The sequence below is a fragment of the Leuciscus leuciscus genome, assembly GCF_965113295.1.
Source record: "Leuciscus leuciscus genome assembly, chromosome: 9".
Taxonomy (NCBI): Eukaryota; Metazoa; Chordata; class Actinopteri; order Cypriniformes; family Leuciscidae; genus Leuciscus; species Leuciscus leuciscus.
Genome location: NC_138733.1, coordinates 40,905,310 through 40,929,817, shown reverse-complemented (window position 1 = coordinate 40,929,817; position 24,508 = coordinate 40,905,310). Strand labels below are relative to the sequence as shown.

At 44.0% G+C, this 24,508-nt stretch overlaps 1 protein-coding gene across 2 annotated transcripts; it reads left to right on the top strand.

Moving 5' to 3' along the window:
* The first annotated feature begins 13,336 nt into the window (after positions 1-13,336).
* On the top strand, positions 13,337-17,360 carry LOC309505576 (transmembrane 4 L6 family member 1). 2 transcript variants are annotated; one of them, XM_082178995.1, is made up of 6 exons: positions 13,337-13,503; positions 13,716-13,909; positions 14,000-14,068; positions 14,681-14,826; positions 16,187-16,373; positions 16,937-17,360. In XM_082178995.1, the coding sequence occupies exons 2-6, from the start codon at positions 13,739-13,741 to the stop codon at positions 16,949-16,951; spliced, it is 588 nt and encodes a 195-aa protein (XP_082035121.1). In that variant the 5' UTR covers positions 13,337-13,503; positions 13,716-13,738; the 3' UTR covers positions 16,952-17,360. The 2 variants fall into 2 exon arrangements, with proteins under 2 accessions (XP_082035121.1, XP_082035120.1); XM_082178994.1 differs by having other exon boundaries at positions 16,934-17,360.
* Positions 17,361-24,508: the final 7,148 nt, after the last annotated feature.

The following is a 24,508-nucleotide window of genomic DNA, read 5'->3' as shown; positions in this document are numbered from 1 at the left end:
TTGGATGTTTTTAAATAAACACTGACAAAAACTATACAAGTTTTAGGGGTGGACGATATGAACTATATAACTGATAGAACTACCATTATTGTATTTGCGTTCACAGGGAAATTTGCTTTATTTCCCTGGCGTCGAAATCAGGCTCAAAAACATGTCAGGAAACACGATTCCTAACTTTATGTCAATATCCATGGATCACTGGATCTTTGGTAAATTGTAAGGAACACTATCGAATCCAACCTTTAGTTTAAACTGATAATCGTTTGTTTTACTCACGTTTTCGCATTTTCCCCTAATGCAGCAGTCTCACTCTCCTCTGCCACTCCGTCCGCCGTCGTCTAGTGGTGTGACGAATCTTTAATTGACTCAGGAACAACTCGTTGTCTCAGAGACTGATTCGTTAATTTTGTGTTGACCGCGCTTCTTTTTTTTTTTACAGTTTATATATTTGCGATTTTTTTGTTATGATGGTTATTTTTTATAACATCTAATGTGGTTAATGTTTTAAACTTTTGGGGGGAAAACGTATGATGGGGGAAATCACTTTGATAAAGCAAAGATTGAGAGTGGATTCTAATCTTAAGTAAACATCATAGCCATATACAAAATAGTCAATGGGAGATATATTGACTTAACAATTACTAATTTTGGATCAGCTGTAATTTCTTTTTCTCTAATGATAGGCTGTTATATGATTTGTGTTGTCCTTTGTGTTATACTGAATAAAAATAAGTAAAAAATAAATAAATAAATAAAATAGAAATGTAGGCTAGTGTTATGTATTTTGGATTCATGCATTATTTTGAGTCACTCACTATGTTTTTAGTCCATAATAAATCATCTAAAAGGTATACAAATTGTTTTTTTAAAGGGATCATGACATGAGAAACCAAATTTGCCTTGATCTTTTGGTATAAGAGTAATTACTCTAATAGTAATTACAGCTCGTTGGGGTAAGAAGTGACGTCACGGAAGTGACGTACCAGTCGTTTGCATATGACCGCCTCCAGCGCAAGACAACTGTCGGTACACGATCCGTTCCACCTGCACGATCCGTACACGCATGCGCGTAATTACGTAGTAGAAAACGTCACGGTTTTCCTACACTATCGGAACCACGCATGCGATGGCACAACTTGCGGCATATTTGTGTAACGTTGTATTGTGTTTAACATTTCACAGCGGGTCTATTTTGATGCTTTTAAATGTAGCTTACGCCATGCATTACGATGTGTTTACGTGGTTGCCAATCCAAAAATAATAAAGGAGTTGTGAGTTGTTACATTAACATACATGATCAGTTTCCTCCATAGGCTACTCTCCTTTGCGATTCACTGCTGCATGGTATTAGGCTTAACTTGCCGTATTTTGGTCTGAGGTCAGTAGTATTGTCAAAGACGGTTTGTGTCGTTTTTTTATTATTAAAAGCTGCTAATATTAGTTAACTTTTAAGTTGAGTAATTTTGTATTAGTATGGTATGGGTCTATATAGGCTAATATATATCTATATAATCTAAATGAGGAAAATGATCCCTTCAATGTTGTTTACAGAAGACAATAAGGAACATAATATGCATTTCTGCCTAGACAATCTGCACTTACATGAAGAAAGAACTACGTGGAACAGATCGTGCAGTGTCGTAAATCGTCGCAAAACAGAATTATCATTTGCGCATGTGCGTTTTCTACTGCGTCTACTACGCATGCGTGAAACGGATCGTGCAGGTGGAACGGATCGTGTACCGACAACAACTACGCCTCATTTCGACGATTGCGTCATAACCACGCGACTCTCTGTCACACAGTAGAGAGATTACCGTATGGACAGGAGGAGAAGCTTGCGCGCAATCGGGGGGACGTGGAGGCAAAATGACAAAATTTTTAACCAGAATACTTAGCAAAAGTTTCTCCTGCTCCAAGCTCATGGACAGCTCCTACTCATACTCTCCGTCTCTGCAAGTTTCGGAAGGGAATGATTCAGATTTCTCTCGGCACAGCTACTAGAAGACAGACGGGTTGCTCACGTCACATCTACGTCATCAAGCTCAGGTTGAGTCTGCGCAGTACGCTCGACCCCCAGGAAGTAAGAGTTTCTAATTGACTTCACTTGTCTCCGTTGAATCCAACGCTGTGTCCAGTTTATATACTGTCTATGGTGTTCAGTCGACGTGCAGCGAGTGGGTCTGTTTACAAGGAGATTGCGATGCCACGCAGATGTGCTGTTCCTGGCTGTGGACAAACAAAATGTTTGAATACGCTGCCGAACGATCCAGATGTCAGTGAAAAATGGATGCAGTTTATTTTTTGCGGACGTCCCAGTCACGGCAGTGTTAATTTAAGCATGTGTTCTCTACATTTCAAGGATGACTGTTTTGAGAACAAATCGCAGTATGATGCTGCTTTGCCAGAAAACTTTTGCTTAAAGATCAGGCCGTGTCGACTATTCTAGGCCCAACAACGATGCCGCAAACTGTAAGTAATGTATTTCATCTTAAAACTACTTTTAGCCAATGACGTTAGCCAATCATAACAGTGGGCGTTAACACTGAACTCTTAAAGGGGAAACACCCCCAAAACAGGGTGGGAAAAGGTCATAAATCACTGAAATTTAAAAGTTTTTTGTCCAAAAAAACATAGTAATACTATAATTGCACCTAAGGGAACATATTAAAACAAAAACAAAAACCATGTCATGACCCCTTTAACCCAAAAGAAGCTGAGTATAACAATATAACTTAAATGTGCAGTTATTTAAGCAACACCTTTTCCTATTCGGTCCCCCTACAGGTTGGAAGCAGGTATTGTCCATTACCGCAGTCGTAAATAATTTAGCCTACCGCAGCTTACTGTCACACGCACGCACACTATTTGTTTATCCAGCACCGGCTTTGGAAATAACGATGGTCACAGACATGGGCTGCGTTCCAGTCCACTTTTAGACACGCACTTGCGAACTTCCCTAAGCACTTCCCCTCGTGGGAATCCCTGTCGCCATTTTGAAGCGCATTCCACTTCGTGAAGTGGACAAGGTAAGTTTATATAGGCAGACCCTCGTGCCCTCGATTTTGACAGAGGGAGCGAGTCTACTTACGTACACTTCAGGCACCTATATGTCCCACAATGCAGTATGATTGTGACGTCACCACAGATCTCGTCTAATCACCACCACAACAAACAACTCTATGATATGTTAATTATATATTTTTTTAATTTAAAACAACCTAAACACACCTATTTACATTTGGATGCTGCATTAAACAAATTCTTAAAGGGAAAAAAATAAATAAAAATAAATCAACTCCATAGCTGATTCTGAGTGATCAAGGGCTTGGGACGTTCCAGTTCAGCCCATTGCAGTTTCCGCCAGTAGTGGGCACTCATGCAACGTAAGCAATGACGTACATCCGAGTGAACGAGACAGAGGGAAGTTAGCGAGTGAAGGGCATGACAATTTTGGACTGGAATCCAGCCACGGTATGTTGCATAATTTTATGAAAGTATGATGTATTGCGCCATTAGAAACGGCTATTTTTCATATAGGCTCCACGAATCGGCTATAGTAACGCTTGCAAGCAAGTCAAATTTGTAGTTTCTTATGTCTCATTCGAACTACAGATCCGCTACCCGATCTGGCAAACTTGCATGGTGCGGTTATAGCCGATAGAGGGTCGCAAAGCGAATGCCGTTCACCCTGTTACGAGTTGATTTTGAAGCGATTTTAGAAACATTATTTTAAGGTACAAAAGAATCTTTGGTGTTGCTTTAATAAACATATATGAAACCTACGCTTTTGTAGGATAGCTTATTACAACACTGTACACACTCTTGAATTGTTGTTTATTAATTATTCATTTTTTTGCCAACAAAGCTTTAAAACAAATTGGATAACCTTCCAAAAATGAATTAAATAAAAATGTATGAAATTTAAAAGGACACTTTAAAGCCACAGAGCGTAAAAACCATAACCATATAACTTAATATCACAATATAAAGCCTAAAAACAATATTGCACAACAAGCCAGGCTTTTCAAATAAATAATAATAAATAAAGTATTTTTGTCACAGGTGGTTGCAGGAAAGCAAGAAGATGAAGATTCAGATTTAAGTTTTAATGACAAAGATACAACAAATAAACAAACAGGCAGGGCAACACACACTAAAGCAACGTAGACCAAACAGAACGAATTTGAGGGAGCAACTTATATAGCAAACACAAACGAGGATGATTAACAGAACGCAGCTGGGACAAATTGACTAATAATGAGGAGCGGGGAAACCAAACTAAGGAGCACATGATGAGAATGAAAACAAACTAAAAGTCCATAATAGTGAAACTAAACTGAACATATTGGTGACACTGTGGCTATATTTTAAGGGCCTGCTTTTAGGCATTTTTTCATAAAAAAAAACAAGCTCCCGGACCTTGGATGGGCTGAGCCTGTTTCTTCTGTCTGAGATAATCTGCCCAGTCTTATAAAAAACTCTTTTAGACGGCACCGATGTGGCCACAATGCAAAGTCTAGCCTTCATGACCTCAGAAAGGCTTTTGTAAATGGGTGAACATGTCCTCCACCATGCCAGAGGGTCTGATGTGCGGGGTAAGAGTGTCTCCGCATCTCCACCGTAGCATCTGACGTGGTAGCAGAAGGCCTCAAGCTTGGCCAGGCCTCTGCACTGGAAGTCGCACCAGAACCTGGAGGATTCTCCTCTTCACTCGGCAGCTGCGGTAACCCTCTTTACGACCTCTTCTGCTGCCTGGTGGTTGACAAAGGCTTGCTTTTTGAACCTTGGATCCAAGCATGTTGCATCAGCAAGCTTCTCAATGAGCTTCACTCTGCCAAACCTTCCAGTCATTTCTGACATCAGGGTGTCCACTAGTTTTTTAACAGGTGCAAAGCTGGAGGGATTCCTTTGACACCGGGCAACAATCCTCTGAAGACCTCGTCATCAAAATGATTTTAGAGGCAGTCACAAACCTACAAAAATGTACAATTGTTTACATACTGTACATATAACAAAGCCAAAATCAATATTACACATACTTCTCTGTTAAAAATAAGGTTACAGGAAAACATGCATCGTTAAGAGATATAGAGTTTAAAATGTTGTTTTAATATGAATGTTAATCACAAAAAAACACACAAAAAAAACATACTTTCCTGCACTCACTTCAGTGGTGACCTCCTCAAATGGATGAATAATATCCACGATTTCTCTGGCAATTTCCCATTCCTCTGGCGACAAGGTTGGTGGTTAGTGAGAGCCAGGATAGAGATGATTGGCTCTTTGATTTCAATAAATCTTTTCAACATGTAAAATGTTGAATTCCACCATGCGGCCAGATCCTGTTTTAAGCGCAGCTGCTCTTGACCCATCTGTTTTTGTGTGGCCTCCAGCTTGTCCCAGTGGAGGAGGTCTCTCTGGGCTGTTGCTGCATTGTCTGTGACACAAGCAACATTTTTGTCACCCACACCCCATTCATTTGTAACCCTGGTCAGCTCACTCGCCCGGTGAGCAGCAGTGTGTCTGTCTGTCAAGACGAAGCAGTCCAGGAGATAGGAGGTCATCTGAAAATCCTCTCTGAAATGGCAAGTCACAGCCATGTAACTTGAGGTAGTCACAGAGGTCCAGTTGTAAGACATACAGCAGATGCACTCTTGATTTTGTCCATTATGTCAGTTGTTCACTTGTCATACAGCCTAGGCATTACAGTTGTTGTTAGTGTTTTTCTGCTAGGTAGGCTGTATGATGGGTCCAGAAGATATGAATATTCCTTTAATCCTCCACTATAAAAAATGGCTGAAAGTCACAAGCAATCATTTTGACCAGAGCCTCATCTAGTTTGTGTAACGATTGTCGTCTTTAACAGACGCTGCGAACTCCAAAATGATGACGCACACAAATACTCTGGTTGTCAGTTCTTTTCTTTTTATTCTCCGCAGCAACGATGATGGTGTCTGAGGAATACATCAACATGTATCAATACACCAGTTGATACATACTGCAGACATAAAAAACTGAAATAAGAAAAACATAAAATGAACAACCTCACTCTCATTAAAGGTAACTGTGTTTTCCAATTAGCCATCTGAGGCTACATTAGCAGCAGCACATGTTAATTTCACTATGAGACACGAGGCACAACGATAATTACTAAACAAAGTTTCATCGGACATATAAAACCATCCAACGCATTGGTTGATATAATCACTACAAACGTTTACATTTCGAGTAGCTCATATTAAACACACATTTATGACATATTTAAACACAATAAGTGGAGAGACGAGAAACACGCTTACCCGCAGCAGTGTCAGACATTTTCTACTGAACTACGGTGCGTGATCATGGACAAAATAACGAACGTCTGCAGTATAATAACCACTACTAGAGGGCACCAAAACACCATTTGATGTAGATTAACCTCATGTAATTTAACACTTTGAATGTCATTAGAATGAATGTTCTTTTTAACCCTGTTACATTTGCTCTGTCTTAACGAATCCATTGGTCGTGTTATGCAACAGCTCATAGAGGTTTGCTGTTGTGGCCTCCTTGGCCTAACTGCTCCTTGGATGGTGGTGGTGCTGCTGGTATACTGGATTCTGCAGATGTGGTCCAGGTGCCAGCCAAACAAGTCAAAGATCCAGCTGAAGAGGTGCTGATGGTGGAAACAGCTCCAGCTGTTGCAGGGCCACGGTCTTCACTCTCTGTTCTAACGTGTGCTAACAGCAGAGTTGGATGTGAGGTTTTAAAGTGTCTTCTCAACATTGAAGTGCTTCCTCCTTTATTGGAAAACAATGTCTTGCTTCAGTGGCTGAAGTTTCAACAAAATAAGTCCAAACATCACTCCTTTTTCTAGTGCTCAACATTCTCCCGATCTGTCTGAGTCTCTTCTCTGCTCCTCACTTTGTGCAAAACAATGGGGGATGGGATGGGTGTAGAGGGGTCACTGTCCCCTTGGTGACAGCCTTGAGTGACAGTTGCACTTCAACTCAACCATTGGCTAAACCCTTGTTTGACCCAAACACACATTATGTTTTGTTACGTCCCTGTGTTGCGTGTGTGGTTTTTTTTTTGGTTTCTCTCCCCGCTTCTCTTGTTTACTTTCACTTCTTAGGTACCCGTGATTGGTCCAGTAATCTGTCAATCATCATCAGCGCTGACATCATCCATCATATCTGTCGCCAATGGGAAAAGACCACCTCAGATAAAAGAGAACGCCAGACGTTTCTCTCCCCTCCACGCGGCTTTATGTTGATATCTTGCACAAATTATCCTGCTGTTATTGCTGTAACCCTTTTGTTTGTGTGTTGCTTGATTTGTGTGTATGTGTAAATTCTTCTTGTATTTGTTTCTTTTGTTTTATGTAACATGAGTTCGTATACAGTGTTCCCACTGTATGTTACTAGTCCTGAAAGAGGCGGACAGGTAAGAACGTCACATGACATACACTGCAACACGTAGGGTTTTCGGGTTGTCTAGTACATTAGGTTAGGGGCGAGTGCCACTCCATGTATTTCTGGTTTTGGGAGTACATTTACATTTTACATTTATTCATTTAGCTGACGCTTTTATACAAAGCGACTTACAATTGCTATATATGTCAGAGGTCGCACACCTCTGGAGCAACTAGGGGTTAAGTGTCTTGCTCAGGGACACATTGGTGTCTCACAGTGGATTCGAACCCGGGTCTCTCACACCAAAGGCATGTGTCTTATCCATTGCGCCACTACCACCCCTGACTACTGGGAGTAGTCAGTGAAGATTAGATAGGGCATCACGGACGCTGAAGATCTTTGTTTTCTTTCTTTATTTTCTTAGTTAGGATTAGAGGTTATTTAAAAGTTAGACTTCGTTTGGTTTTGTTACTTTCCTTTCTTTGGCGCCACCCACGTCCACTCTTCCTCTTTGTGGTATTGACCATCTTACAGAAATTCTGCATATATCCACTGTATATATTATCTATTCTTTATGTTTGTCTTGCTTCACTCTTGCCTATATAACCTTGCTGTACTAAATAAAGGTATTGGCTTTTTGCACAGTTACCTAGATTGGTGGGTCTTTGTACAGCACATAGATTATATATGTTTCTCTTTAATGTACATTTAAAATGTTAGACCCCTGAACCCCTAGACTATATCGGGGGTCGTAACATGTTTGTATGTAGATCAGTATATCTGTGATGACACCAGACAGTTCAGATGTTGTGTTGTTGTGCACAAGCAGTTGACGTCCCCTTTAAATCAGTTCTCCATGGGCTAGGGACACTACCTGATGGACTGGAACTGGTGGCACATAATTGGGCATCTCTGAAATGGTTGTCTCAACTGCTTCCTCGCTGACAAAAAAACAAGTCTCTTGAAACACAGAAAACAGCTCTGCAGAATCAGGAATGTCTCTTCCTTGGCTAACTAGACTGTCAGCCCTCCTCTTCAGGGCACCTTCCCTTCCCATGTTTTGCCTCAAAGAAGTTCCATGTTCCGGCATTGAATCCTCGTCTGAATAGCTCAGTAAAAAACAAGCTTTGTCTCAACGCCCTGTAGTGGATAAACTGATTGTTGATGTTAAAAGTGTGCCTCTTAAATCCTGTGCAGCAGCAGATTTTGCTGTTCCAGCAGTTCTTCTTGATTGGTCTAGAAGTCTTTTTTTTTTTTTTTTTTTTTGACTTTAGATGTTTCGCCATTTGGGGTCATTCTTGTGTTGCTTAACTACCCACTGGATATAAGACACTTTATATTCTGGATTGTACTCTGTAGAGACTGGGAAAGAGAGGTCCTTGCAGTCAGAACATTCTCCATTCATACACTTTATATTTTCTGTGTCACATGAGATCTCTTTCACAAGGAAATCCCGATTGATTGTGCTGATCACTTTCAAGTAGTGTAGCTTCTGCACAAGAAAACCCAGATTCTCATGCATCTTGCACATGCACATGTCCCGATCACTCGGCGGATGAACAACCCAGAAAGGTCTGAGCTTACAGAAGAGTGAGTAAGAGCTTTGTTCTTCAGCCAAAAACTTCCTTTGCAAATTTTTCATGGCATCCAAAAGGAATGCTTTTTGAGTGAGGATCTGCCTCTTCAAAGTGGTGATGCGACTCACATCATTCCTTAAGTAACAAGCTCTCACTTTGTAACCCTGTTGTTCCTCCTTCGCTGGTAGGTGTAGTTAACCTTCATATCCTTCTACAGATGCACCGATCGACCGGCCAGGGACCGGAATCGGACGGTTTTCCACATGCTTGGCCCGGACCGGCCGGTCAGTCTCACGTCTTTCTGATTCCGGATTCAACAGAACCTTTAGTTCTTGGATCTGTTGACGAAGCTTCTTTCGTTTTTTCGGCGTCTTCTCTACCCTTGATTATGTTGCCTAAAAAACAACATTCATCAGTAAATGACACAGTGCAATAGTCACGAAAATGTACTGGTACATTGTTAAATTAATCTCTATGACCTGATAGCTAAATTCATAGTGTAATGTAATCATGACTATTTTCATTAACCCCAGCACATTGTCTTTGGCACATGATCCATTTCATAAAGTAGACCTGGAAGTGCTTGGCTGTGGATGTGCAGCTTACTCTGGTGATAACTAGGGGCTGTGTTTTTCTCTCTGACTGAGGTCATTGATTAAGTTCTTCCTGCCTGACTTGAGGTCCTTTCTGTATTTTTCACATTCCTTCTCTAAATATTTTTGTCTCCTCTCTGGGTCTGCATCGCGTCGGGAGCAATAGAGTCACTGCTTTTCTGCAGCACTTAGGCTACGTTCACACTGCAGGGCTTAATGCTCAATTCCGATTTTTTGAAAAAATTCGATTTTTTTGCAAGGCCGTTCACATTTCCAATTAAATGCGACCTTTTGTGATCTCCTGTGTGAACGTGAAATGACCCAGAAGTGACCCGCATGCGCAGAAGAGTACTCAACGGTCAACGACGTCACTTGTTGTTTGCGGAAGTAGCTAAACTTTAACTGTGATTCTCTCACACACACACACACACACACACACACACGAGCGCGCGCAGCGACCGTTACACAAGAGCCAGACAGCAGCCGCTGACCTATCTAATATCAGATTCAGCACAAATAAGTTAACATAACGTATATATATAATGGCCGTGGGCTTTTTTTATTTTTTATTTTTTTTTATTAACGGGCTCGTCGAGGTCGACCCGTTCGGCAGATTTACCTCAGCTCGACGAATATGCAGTCCGTTTTCAAACCGACGACTACTTCAACGCAGGATTATGACGTTTTTCGCGTATCAATGACGTGCGGGTCGGATAAATGCGACCTGGCCGTTCAGACTGAAGTCGCATTTGAAAAGATCGGATATGTATCGGATTTGGGACCACATACCCAAGTGGCCTGGGTCGCATTTGAAAAGATCGGATCTGTGTCGTTCAGACTGTCATGAAAAGATCAGATACAGGTCGCATAGGGGCAAAAAAATCGGAATTGGGTCGTTTCAGCCTGCAGTGTGAACGTAGCCTTAGTGGTGGATTGGCTCCCATATTGTAAAACTGATAAGTCTACAACTTAAGTAACGGTAACTTTAAAACTTGAAAATAAAGTAAATATTACATAAACTAATATTCACACTAATAAATCAATACACCAGAGGATGCTACTCACCCCTGTCACTGTTATGGTTTATATGAGTTACAGGACTAAAGGTAACAGGACTGAGTTCTTAGCATAGAATTAGCAAATACATGAAATATAGCTACATGGTATACTGTTAGCATGAGGATACTGAGTGAATTCTAGTGACTTACCAAAAAGTAGAATTTTTTTAAATAAACCAATAACATCTAACAAATAATTTAGGCAACAGGACAGTATGTTGAGATTGACCTTCTAAGACAGGTATATAGAAATATATAGAAAATATAAAATATATAGAAAAGAAAATGAGAGGAATTACTTTTGGTCTTCCCATTGCCTTCAGAAGATCCATATGATGCAACTTCCTGTTGAAAATGTGTCTTGTGGCATGGCAAAGTTTTTCAGAGGGGGGAATGTGTTAGACTAGAGTAAGCCTGGGGACATGACTAACATGTGTATTTTATATAAAATATTTTGGATTTCTCATGAAAAAAAAAATATTTTAAAGCATATATTGGATATAAAGTCACACAACAATGCAAAAAAAAAATAAATATGTAGTAATTATATTCCATGGTAAGGTAGGCCTATAGAGATAGAGGGTGGGGACATGCAACAAATGCTATTTTTTAAGTGTTGCTAGTCTTTATTAAACCATGCCTTCTTCAAAAATACATGAACGCACACAGCAGATTTTGCAAAGCATCACGAAACGAGAGACGGCGTTAAAAAACCTCATGTCTCAAAGCACATAACATTACAATAATAATAAACACCTGACTGCTGCAGATTCATTTCGCCGTTGATAGTGTTGCCATTGAAATGCATAAATCGAGTCATGAACCGAAGTATAATGTCACAGGTTTCCATCTCTTCCAAATTGCAGAAGTTATGGCGTGAATGCAGCATAAACTGGTTGTTTTGGTTCAGGAGGAACTGTAAAAGGTGGCTGCAGTTTCGTTTGTGGTGCTCGGTGACTGACGTCTGTCTAAAGCCCTATTCGGACGGGACTAGTTTTCCAAACGACGTTTGAGTTACAATTCTTATCAACCTGTGATTTCATGTACGGATTCGGACGGGACTAAAATCTCTGTGTTTATTACCGAGGTAGTGTCTGTGTTTTACATGTGGGCATTGCAGAAGATCACGTGTTCAGAATGCGAAATATAAAGTAAAACGTCCTAACGTATTTAGTGTTTTGTAAACATTTTACAAAAATTGTAGTATAAAAAAACTAAACATACATTTATCATTATGATTTTATAGAACTGGGTTCTTATAATAAACCCACTGGAATAAAAAGTTTTAACTTATATAATTTACACGTTATGTAATTAAGTGCAGAAATGAAAGTAATCTTACCTGAAACTGATATTACAGTAGCCAGTCTTAACAGTTTACGTGATTTGGCTCTTCTTGTTGATTTAATTTTTTTTATTTCTTCGCAGTGTACCGAGCACATCTACATCCATTATCGGTGCGCAAAAAGCAGAAACTTGAATACCGGCGCGATAGCGAGAGATTGTACGGTAGTTCACGTTGACCAAAACACACAAGAAAAAGCGTTTTGGAAAAAAAAAACATTTTCGGCAATCACAGACATTCGCATTCGGACGGGATTAGATTTCTCCGAGGACCGCCGAGTTTGACGAAAAACAGTAGGTAATTTGCTCTGGAATTTTTACAGAGGTCGTGTGAGAAAAAGACAGACATGGCAGATTAGGACAGGATTAAAATCTCAGAGTACGTCTGTGAAACAGAAATTTCTCTAATGTCCCCCTGTGAAACTAGTCCCGTCCGAATAGGGCTTTTCTCTGCACAGCATGAAACACGCTGATGACGTTGTGTGATGTCTGTGCTAGCAGGTGCGCAGAGGCATGAAAATACATACGTTGACAGGCAGGTATGACATTGAATGCAATGATTGGACAAACATTTTATTGCCCTTTGCCTTCCACAGACGACATACAGTAGCCTATATAAATATGAATACATTTAGACCACTTAACTTATTGATATCAGTATGTGAAGAGACTTGCAACCAGCATAACAAAAACATTTTCTGGAACAAATTGCCTATACCCTGCCTGTTAATGTTTTTAACTCTTTTCCCGCCATTGACTGAATTTTCCGGCTTAAAAGCGATATTTAATCATATGTTAAATAATGTGATCATTAACATTAAACAGCATATGAATCAAAACTGCCTAATGTTACTGACTGAAATGTCGACCCAGGACGAGCTATATGGCTGGCAACTTTTTAAAAGAACGCTGAAGAGGAAAGAGTAAGTTATACATTTTAAATTTGCAGTTAGCTTACACTGTGCCTAATAATAAAATGTATTTTAGAGTTCATGGTTCTAGAATTCCTGGAGACAGAAATGTCACCCATTCAGTGGAAGACAACCTTAATTTCTGCTTGAATAAAAATAAGATAATAATACCTAATCACAAAGTGTAGGAGGCAATAATGTAAGAAGTTATATTTTTAAATGGGATTCAATGATGTTTTTTTTATTCCATTAACATTTTATTTATTATGTAGGTCTCATTCATTATAAGTAAACAGGAATTTTTGGTGTCATAGATTTAAGTTTTAGACATTTTGTCCACTTTTAAAAAAGACATACATTTTGATTTATGTGACTGAAACAGATTTTTTTTTTTTTTTTTTTTTAAAGCAGGGTCATTGACCGCAGGGACAGGTGCCTGTGTGTGTCATACATGCTTTTGCTTACATTACCTTTAGTGGTCTCACGATACTGAACACTTTCCTGGTTTTCGCCAACTTTTCACAAACTACTTGACAATTATTAGCCCCACCAGGAACTATTAGAACAATCCGTTACTCAACGAGTGGAGGAAGGTAGAACAGGAGACCTCAAGGAAACAGGTAAAATATGTTATTTTTGTTTATAGTAGCTGTAGTTTGTAAATTGAATATTTTGTATTTTTATTCTTTTCCATTGTTGTATGATCCTGGACAATGCAGTAATAAAAAATGGGAATGTTGCTCATCTTTCATATAGTATGTAACAGAATACTCTCAGTCTCTTCTGGTTCGTAATTTTAATACAAGAAAACTCTCTTTACCCCCTGATTAAGCAACAAACCCAAATCAGGTCATCATGTGTACGGGGAAGTGTGCCAAATGCACCGGAGACCTTCTCTTTCCACTCGGCCTCTTAGCCATAGTTGGAAACATCTTGCTGTTTTTTCCCAATGGTGAGGTGTGGAGGACCGAGGAAATCACAGAAAAGATCTGGTTCTTTCCCGGGGTCATCGGAGGAGGACTGTTGGTGAGTCTGAAGCTTTGAGGGTCTCTGAAAGAAAGAGATACAAGCGTCCATTCAGTGTGTGATTCCTGTTATTGGTGTCCGTGTTTGCAGGCGTTTTTGCCTGCTTCAGTGATGAAGGCTGCAGGGCACGAGGGCAGCTGCTGTGCAAACAGATGTGGGGTGAGTCACTCTCTGCTGGCGTTCACAAAGTTCAGGTCTCTGATGAGGTGTTGGAGGCACTTTCTCTTTGTGTGAGCCGCATGTGCATTTGCTAAATCTTTATTCAAAAATGTGAAGCCTATTCTATACAGTATTCTTCTTAATAAACATCTTTATAAAGTTCACTTGCAATATGAGTGGCAAACTATTATGGCAAACACACAACATGCAACCATATTTTAGCGCTACATTTTGCGAATGACCAGTTAAAATCAAGGATAAAATGTTAAAAGCTTTGTTATTGGTAATAAACTAATTGTTGTACGTGACAACTATGATTGAGATAGGTGAAGAATATATGCTTCGATTCTTGGACAAATAATGGACAAAATGAAGCTTTATCAGAATAAAGTTCTTGAATATATCCTCACATGTACAAGAGTTGCCATTTCTTTCAACATTTATATGTGAACAGTAATTTCATCTGTATCTGCAACAAAATCAGACACAGCATTTCATGTGAAATTTGGCTACATTTGGCCCTGGCAAAGAGCGGCGTGAGAGAAGCTGAGCCAGTGGTTTGTGTGTTTGGACTGATGCGTGTGTGTGTGTGTGTGTGTGTGTGTGTTGCAGATGATGCTGTCCATGCTGATGTCTGTGCTGGGTGTCGCTGGAGCGCTGTACTGCATGATCATCTCTGCCGTCGGCCTGCAGGACGGCCCGCTGTGTGACACGGGAGACGGGACCTTTATCTACCCATTCTTAAACTGGACTACAGAGTAACGTGAAAAACACACACATTTAATTTTTTGTTTGTAAAGTGAATACATGATACAAAAATGACATATTGTAAGAGCCATTATGCTCTATTTATAATTTGTTGTAGTTCCACTGTTGGACACTGGGTGGAGTGTGGGTTTAAGAGGTATATAGTTAGCTAGAGAGCAAGTGAAGTCAGGTGTAACTAATGAGGGAAGCAAACCATTTTTGACCATGTCAGGATCGTATGGACATGCTAACTTGTGGATTATAATGTGTTTTGGCATCGGAACTGTGACAAATAAAGGGATAAATGCGGTACAGGACTAGAAGCGTCTTGTTTGGATCTCACGCGTCAGAAATAATCCTACAACACCTCTAAGTGACAAGAAGGTCATTGTCGCTACAACTGTGTTTTCATGTCATTTTCACATTGACATTTTTACATTTTCATAGCTGAATATATTTGCCCATTATAGGGTACCATTCAAAAACAACAGTGCACCATATATGTCACGTTTTGGGTCTTTGTCGAGTATTGTTTGTTCTATGCCCTGGCTCTAGTATCTTGTTTTCTAGTCTTGGTTTGTGTTCCTGTTTTAGTTTAGAGTTTTCCATGCCTGGTCATACTTTTGTTTTGTATTTATCTTGTTTTGTAAATAAATTGCGTTTGGGTTCTCACATATGTATATATATATGACATTTGATCTATTGGTAAATCTTTTGTCATTCGAGAAAACGTTTAGAAATAGGCCTAGTCTTTTTGGGTCTTTTTAAGCATTAGAGCAGCAACAGCAGTTTGATAAGAGATTGGTGTTCAGTGTCTCAATCAGTCAGGTTCAAAGATGAAGAAGATTCTGAATTTCCAAAACAAAAGTATTTAATGAGCAAAATACTGTAAATCCACAGAGACTTTGGCAACGTAACAACGTGTCTAGCACAAGCTTAAACACAAACAACAACCGACAACTTAAAAGTGAACAAGGAGGAACTAAAATACACAGAGATAATTAACCAAATGATAAGCAGCTGTGACGATTCATCTGTGTCCATAGAAACTAATGATTGGCAGGAAACTAGGAGGACAAGTGACAGAAAAACTAACTAAAAGTGCATGAAAATAAAACTAGCTGAACAGAACCTTGACAATCAGAGTGTTGTATGATTGCTGCATTAATATTAATTTGAACTGATGCGCACAGGTGTGAATGTGCACATGTCGCCAGTTTTAGTTTATTAGGATTAGCTTTATTGCAGGAATCTGTCATCACTGTTATCACTACTGCATGAATATGAGAAAAACACTGGCCTTGCGCAGTTAGAAGAGGCCTTTGAGGATACTTAATTTTGCAATGACTTTTCCCCCTTTCCTCTGTTCAGAGAGAGTTACCTGTTTAACCAGACATCATGGAGAGAGTGCCAGAGACCGCAGAATGTGGTGATGTGGAACGTGGTCCTGTTTTCAATCCTGTTGAGCATCGGTACCCTAGAGGCTGTGCTTTTACTGGCACAGGTAGTCAACGGACTGATCGGATGTCTCTGTGGGACGTGCATGAACAAGAATCAGGTTTCATGTTAACTCTCTATATTTCTATGTATGTAAAAATGTGTTAACTGTCAAGGTGTTTACTATACATTCTAAGAGCCAAGAACGGTAACAGTTAATTTTGATAGTCAACTTTACATTCTACTAACTCTAGGTAGACTAACTTTGTAAGATGTCAACTAGCAGTCATTAGAGTATTAGTAGACCGTCTGCTTAATAAGCAGCTAACACTTTATTTTGATGGTCCCCCAACTAGGCATGTGAAGGAATACAATTTTCATGTTGTGATTATTGCAAAAAAGCCGTGTAAATGCAACAAGAACAGCAAAAACATGTTCAATGATGTTTTACACACTTTGAAACCGCAGTGTGTGAGCTTAGAATAAACAGACCATTATCGTTTGTTGGTGGGGATGCAAATATAGTTGTCGTTATAGTTATCGTTCTTGGTGTGAACAGGCCTTTATTTAAAGTGAAATAAAGTGTAACCACTAGAACATTAAGCAATTGCTTTCAAAATGTTCTCACATGTTGGTATTACAAATAATATATTTACAAATAATGCATTGCTTTGGTTTCAGCAGACGCAGTTGGCATGAAAACCGAAGAACACACTCCAGTATGTGGGATCTTCACAGTAATACAGTAGAACACAATCTACAGAAACACACATGTGAAGGTTTCACTAGACTCAGATGATAAATATAATTTTCAGTTTTTGTGAATGATGCCCTTGTCTTTGATAAATGAAGCCTTTGACACAGGTAATTTATCTATAGAAGGTCAAAATATCTGTATCAGTATGCATGACATTCATATAATAGGCTACTGTAATTTTCAGCTATCAAATATCATAATAAACAAGTCTCAGGAAAAAAAGTATACCCATGTTACTGACATAACCAAATCATTATATCAGTAAAGATTAAGAACATAGTCAGTACATTGCAATGAGAAATTAATATTTCAACTAATAGATTTTTAAATAAACACCTATTGTCAGGATTATGTTTGGTTTATTTGTCTTTTTGTTTGTGTGACTTGTACTGTTTCTTGATGACTTGTATGTTTCTTGTACTTCCTTTCCGTTTAGTCTTGATTATTCCCCTGTTAGTTTCCTTGGTTACTGATTAGTTACACCTGTCTCGTTTAGTTCCCTTGTTTGCTACCGTGTATTTATGCTCCCTGTTTTGTTCAGTTCTTTGTAGGTTGTCGACTCTTGTTGGAAATGTATTTAATAGTTTCTCTGGATTTAGTAGTTGTACATCATCGTATAGATGCTGCTGTTGAGGGTAGATCACCTTTAATCGAGTTCATTGATTATACCTTGTGGGTTTGCGGATCCTCCTCACCGTGGGAGTCGTCGAGGACAACGCCACCATCAACTCCAACTCCCCGGGACTTTTAACATCTCCAGCAGCCATCTCTCTGCCCGATCCAGATAGGACACATCGCCCCTGCCAGGAGTGTCCCAGACAACTAGAGAGATCCTCCAGCTCCATCATTCACCTCCACAGAGATCCTCCACGGACCAAAATCATGAGCCAGTGCCTGACTCGTATCACGAGCAAAAAAAAAAACCTCTCCAATCACAGAGCCAGAGCCAGCCATAGAGTTCATCCCAGAGTCAGAGCCTGTCACCACATCTGTACCGAGGCAGGATCTGATCGCCAGGTCCATCACAGAGTCAGCACCGTCAGGTCAGTCCACGGCCCTGGATTCGCCTGCTCCTCTGGTGCCTCGCAGCTCCTCGGCTCTGCCTTCGCTGCTGACTCCGTACAGCTCTTCGGTCCACCTCAGGCCCCTTCACCTCCAGCATAGCTCTGTGAAACAGATCCGGCCCCCAGGCCCATGACTCCACCTCGGCCTGTCAGTCCTTTGGCTCTGCGCTTCCTCTGCTCTGCCATGGTCTGCCATCCCTCAGGCTCCACCATGGTCTTTCGCTCTGGACTTCCGGGCCTCTGGCTGCACCTCAACACTCCACCCCTTCTGCTCCACCAGGCTCCTCCTTCCCTCCGTCGTCACCCTGTTCTGCCAGGCGGCTGCATCCGAAAACTGAAAAATGCTACCTCTGCAGACAGAATATAGAGGTAGGAAGGTAACAAGGCACGTCCCAATCCAATGATCATGCCACATCCTGTCTCCTGATATACCTTCATCTGAGCTATTTTTGAAGGCAGCATAGATGGATCCTTCGCTGCCTTTGATATCCCACAATCCTGTGCGTTCCATTACCTGACTGTTGAGCTAAAAAATAAAAATGGCGTCTGAAATTTGAGGTTGGTGGTAGGGTTTGTGTAAAGTGTACATTTTGACCAGCTTTTCCCACTTTCGATGACATTCCTAGTGAGAATTTAGTATTGTGGTAATTATATATTCAATTTGTTGTCAGCAAAGCGCTCTCTGTTTTGTTACCGATCATTAAATCGTTACACTGCCTCAGAAGTCAGGTATCTTCATGTGTAGTTATTGCCTGACAGGGCAGCCTAGCAATTTAGCTGCCAAGGTTTTCGGATGCAGCCCCTGTTTTGCCAGGCCTCCATCCCTACCTTGCTCCCACAAGCCACCGGCACTGCCTTGGACTTCCCAGCTGGCGCTTGTTACCCCCGGGCTGTTGTCACATTGGTTCTCTTACGAGAGGTCTCTCGTACTGCGTAAGATATCTTACGCTAGGGGAAAATCCTTTTTCCGCGAGATATTGAAGCCAAAAATTATCCTTAATTTTGTAATAATGCAAAACGCGTTGCAGCAGCAATGCAGACATAGGCGAGACAGCTCGCGCGCCTATTGGCTGCTCTGCGGCAACTGCAGCAGCCTATCGAGCGAGGCCTGGCGTGACGTCAGACCCAATCAGGGCACTTCGCGCCCGCTGCGTCACGTCCCGCCGAAATGGGCGTGGTCTAGGCCTATAAATATCGCTCGCAGGCAGCTATTATCTGATTTTTCATCCTTCAAGCGAAGCACACGCATCGCTGGAGCTGGATTAGGAGCCGCGCCGTCGAGAGAGAGCACCTTCAGCGGGACGAGTCACTGAAGTCGCTGGCCGCGCCGCCTTCCTGCCTTCCTGCTGCGCTTTCCGGCGCTTATATCCTTCTCTTTATTACACTGTATTTCTGTGTGTGTGTGTCGCCGCTGCGACACACATTTCTAAAAGAGCTAGCGTCTTTTTAAAGACGCCTTCCTGCGGCTCGTGCAGAGCCACACTCAGCGACGGGGACCGCCACGTGATCTGCGTTTCCTGCCTGGGTGAGGAACATGCAGCTCTCGCGCTCGCTGACGGCGGATGCCCTCACTGCGAGCTGATGGCAATGGCGACTCTGAGGACTCGCCTAGCCGTCTTCACCGAGACTGCTCCCCCGCCCGCCGCGGCGTCGCGCCGTAAAAAGCGCCGTGCCCAGCGGGCCCCGGAACCCTCCCTCAGCCGCCAAAGCTCGCCGGTTCGCCCGCTTGCTTCCCCGGCTTCTTCTGTTTCGCTTCCTGACGGACAGCGGCCGCCGTCTGCCGCCGCTTCCGTTGATATCGCGGATGAGGAAGCCCTGCTGGGAGAGGATGATTCCTGCTCTATCCTGGCGTCAGGCAGTGAGGATTGGGCGGGCTCTGAGGACCCCGCGCCCCCTGCCCGCACTTCGTCAGGCAAAAGAGCTTCCATCGAGACGGAACTCATGCGAGTACTCGCACAGGCCGCGGCGAGCCTCGGCCTCGAGTGGTCTTCGCCTGAGCAGCCCGCTCACAACCGGCTGGATGGATTTTTCCTGCCTGGGGAGCGCGCTTCACCTGTGTCCAGACCGGCGCCCTTTCTTCCTGAGTTACACGAAGAAGTCGCCAAGTCCTGGAGCGCCCCCTATTCTGCTAGAGTGCGTCCTGCTGTTTCTTTGGCATTCTCCGCCGTTGACGATGCCAAGAACAAAGGATACCTCTCGCTGCCGCCGGTTGAAGAGGCGATAGCGGCCCACTTATGCCCGCCCTCCGCTGGACGGCGCGCTAAGCCGGCCCTACCCTCTAAAGCTTGCCGCACGACGTCGAGCTTGCTCCACCGCGCTTTCTCCGCCGCCGGGCAAGCTGCGTCAGCGTTGCATACCATGGCAACGCTCCAGATCTTCCAGGCCGATCTCCTCCGTAAGCTGGATGAGGAAGGACCTGACGCGATCTGCGTGCCGGACTTAAGGAGTGCCACGGACCTCGCCCTTCGTGCTACTAAGTCCGCAGCGCAAGCCATTGGACGGACTATGGCTTCTCTCACCGTGTCTGAGAGACATCTATGGCTGACGCTCTCGGAAATGGCCGAGTCTGAGCGCACCGCGTTCCTCGACGCCCCGCTTTCCGCCGCAGGCCTCTTCGGATCCTCCGTCAAAGATTTCGCGGAGAGATTCGCAGAGGTACAGAAAGCGTCTCAGGCTATGAAGCACTTCCTCCCGAAGCGCTCCAGCTCTGCAGCAGGCCGTGCGAAACCGTCTGCTCAGAGCTCACAGCCACAGCCACCGTCCACTGCCTCCACTTCACAGCGCCGCCAGGCCAGAAGCGCGAGACCGCGCTCCCGCTCATCCGGTCGCCGCCCCGCAGGACGCGGCCCGCGACCTAAGGTTACGGTGAAGCCCGAGGCCCCGAAGTCGTCCTAGCACAGCTAGGAAAACGACGGTGTTCCAGTCCCGCTGCGGCCGGACTCACACCAAAGCTATTCGCTCGTCCAGTTCCAGAAAATGTGACTGTTCCAGTGTTTTCTGCAGCCAACAAGTCGGTTCTGTCACCCGCTTGCCTGCACACAAATGCCGTTTTCACGGCTACCCAGATAAATCCCCAAAAGAGCGTATTTTCTGGTGTCCCGGCCACGGCCGATGGTGTTTCGTGTGTAGTAAGAATGCCCACTGCCCAGTGCCCATCCCTACACATAAGCACAGCCTGTCACACAGGGCTCGCGCACATAAAACCGACTCAGGTCGGTTGCGCTTCAAACATGGTGAATGTGCCCACTACCCAGTGCCCACTAACACCACGTTACGCATGTCTCACGGTTTCTGTAAAAACGAAACCAACATGCACTCGCTTCACGCAAGCGAACGATGTTTTCGGTGTGATAAATGTGCCCGCTGTCCCGCGCCCACATCCACACATAGACATAACAGTTCCCACGGGAACCGCCCAGCCCTCCCCCTCGCGGTTAACCACCGTAGAGGAGTCGAGCGCGGGCAATCTGCCCGCTGTCATCAGCGCGCCCCATGCCTCAAATGTCACGAGCGACACGCTTGTGTTACAGCACACAGAAGCTTCTCCATCGCTGAGCGAGCGGAGCGCGCTTTGTATTCGACCCCTAGCTATCCATGCAGACGCATGGGCAAAGCTGCCCGGGGTTTCGAAGTGGGTGCTGAACATTATAAAAAGAGGCTATTCGCTGCAGTTTCGCCGACGCCCTCGCCGCTATGTGGCGCGCGTCGAGACCACGGTAAAAACAGAAGTAGCACATCTACTTCGAGCCGAAGTGACGAAACTATTGAGAAAAGGGGCCATAGAACCCCTCTCTCAAGATCAGAGCGAAGGAGGGCTATACAGCAGATACTTCCTGGTACCGAAAAAAGACGGGGGTCTCAGACCCATACTAGATCTAAGGCAACTGAACAAAGTGCTTGTGAAGCGACAGTTCAGGATGCTCACGACCAGGCAAATCCTTGTGCAGATTCGCCAAGGAGATTGGTTTGTGTCAATAGATCTGAAAGACGCGTATTTTCAAATACAGATAGCGTCACGTCACAGGCGATTTTTGAGATTCGCCTTCGAGGGCCAGGCATATCAGTACACAGTCCTGCCGTTCGGTTTGTCCCTAGCACCCCGTACATTTACGAAGTGCATGGACGCGGCGCTCGCACCCCTCAGAATGAGAGGCATGCGAGTGCTGAATTATTTGGACGATTGGCTGATTCTAGCGCAATCTCGCGCAGTGCTCATAGAACACACGACCATTTTACTCGATCACCTCGAGGATTTGGGTCTGAGTGTCAATTGGGCGAAGAGCTCCCTGTCACCCAGTCAGAAAATATCTTTCCTGGGCACAGAACTGGACTCACTATCCATGATAGCGCGACTATCACAACGGTGCGCGGTAGACATTCGACGCACAGCGAACTCTTTTCGCTGCGGCGCGTCTGTCCCGCTCAAAAGATTTCAGAAGATGCTAGGTCTCATGGCCTCAGCATCGTCAGTACTCCAGCTGGGTCTGCTCCGCATGCGCCCGCTGCAGTTTTGGCTGAAAGCGCGAGTCCCACGCAAAGCGTGGGCACCCGGTTTGCTTCGCCTCAGGGTCAATCAGAAATGCGTTACAGCGCTGAAACCCTGGAAAGCGAACGACTGGTACCAATCAGGTGTAAGCCTGGGGACTTCCTCGAGGGTGAAAGTGGTGTCCACGGACGCGTCCACCTCGGGATGGGGAGCGCTGCTCGAGGGCAGACCGTTCTTCGGCCAGTGGTCAGAACGGGAGAAGCTCCTGCACATAAACTGCCTCGAAATGCTGGCAGTAGACAACGCGCTGACGCGTTTTTGTCCCCAAATAAAAGGTCACCACGTCTTGGTCCGCTCGGACAACATGTCTGTGGTATCCTACATAAATCGCCAGGGCGGCATCAGATCCGAGAAACTGTACAGGCTGGCAGAACGCCTCCTGGTATGGGCTCAGTGCAACCTGCGCTCGCTCAGAGCAGCGCACGTGCCAGGGATCATGAATATAGGACCAGACAGACTGTCCAGGAACAACGTTCCGGCAGGCGAATGGTCCCTACACCCACAGACAGTCCAACTGCTGTGGAAGAAATTCGGCAGAGCGGAAGTGGACCTGTTTGCGTCTCAAGAAAACGCTCACTGTCAAGAATTTTTCTCCAAGAGCAGGAGCGCGCTGGCCCATGTGTGGCCCCGCCGCCCGCTCTATGCTTTTCCCCCCGTCTCTCTCCTGCCTCAGGTGATAGAACGGATCAGGGAAGAAGGATGCTCAGTACTGCTGGTAGCACCGTTCTGGAAAAACCAACCTTGGTTCCCAGCCGTGATGCAGTTAGCAAGTACTGCCCCGTGGCCAGTACCAGTGAGGAGAGATCTCCTCTCACAGGCCCGCGGCTCGATCTGGCATCCTCACCCGGATCTATGGTCCCTTCATGTCTGGGCCATCAACGGGTACATGTTGGACTCCCTAAAGGAGTATTAAACACGATCACGCAGGCTAGAGCTCCGTCTACAAGACGACTCTATTCTTCGAAATGGTCAGTGTTTTCGGGCTGGTGCACAGCCCGTGGTGTGTCACCCACAAATTGTGATGTGACGGAGGTGCTTTCCTTCCTACAAGAGCTGTTGGATGGGGGCAGGGCCCCCTCCACGCTCAAAGTTTATGTGGCGGCTATAGCAGCGTTCTCAGAAACAACGCTTGGTCAGTCAATAGGAAGGAACGATTTAGTCATCCGCTTCCTTAAAGGAGCTAGGAGACTGAATCCTCCCAGACCTCCCTCAGTCCCCGTATGGGACCTTTCTACGGTTCTGGAAGCCATGAAAGGTGCGCCATTTGAGCCTTTACAGTCAATCGATTTGAAACACCTGTCTTTCAAAACGGTGTTTTTGCTGGCTCTCGCTTCGGTGAAGCGCATAGGGGATCTGCACGCGCTCTCTGTGAGCGCGGCGTGCATGGAGTTTGGGCCCAATGACTCAAAAGTTATACTCAAACCTAAGCACGGTTATGTTCCAAAATCCCTCAACACACCGTTTAGGGCGCAGATTATCTCTCTGTCAGCCCTACCGGTCCCTGATGAGGAAAGAGACGCGAGCCTCCTTTGCCCAGTCAGGGCATTACGAGCTTATGTGTCTCGCTCGTCTGTTTTCAGACAGACGGAACAGCTCTTTGTTTCGTTTAGCGGACGTTCTAAGGGACTAGCCGCGTCGAAACAGAGCCTATCCAGATGGATAGTTGATGCTATAGCGCTGGCATACGCCTCCAAGGGCATGCAGTGCCCTTTGGGTGTCAGAGCGCATTCCACAAGAGGCATGGCCTCTTCGTAGGCTTGGTCGAGTGGGATTGCCTTGCAAGATATTTGTATGGCGGCAGGCTGGGCCTCCCCGTCTACATTTGTAAGGTTCTATAACCTAGAGGTTCCCGCCCTGCAGGCCAGGCTGCTGTCGGTCTAGACTACCAG

Bases quoted from the DNA above. Each gene is read 5' to 3' on its own strand.
- LOC309505576 (XM_082178994.1), top strand. From the start codon at position 13,739: ATGTGTACGGGGAAGTGTGCCAAATGCACCGGAGACCTTCTCTTTCCA. The intron at 13,910-13,999 runs GTGAGTCTGAAG...CCGTGTTTGCAG, and splicing joins TCATCGGAGGAGGACTGTTG to GCGTTTTTGCCTGCTTCAGT. The intron at 14,827-16,186 runs GTAACGTGAAAA...TCCTCTGTTCAG, and splicing joins TTCTTAAACTGGACTACAGA to AGAGAGTTACCTGTTTAACC.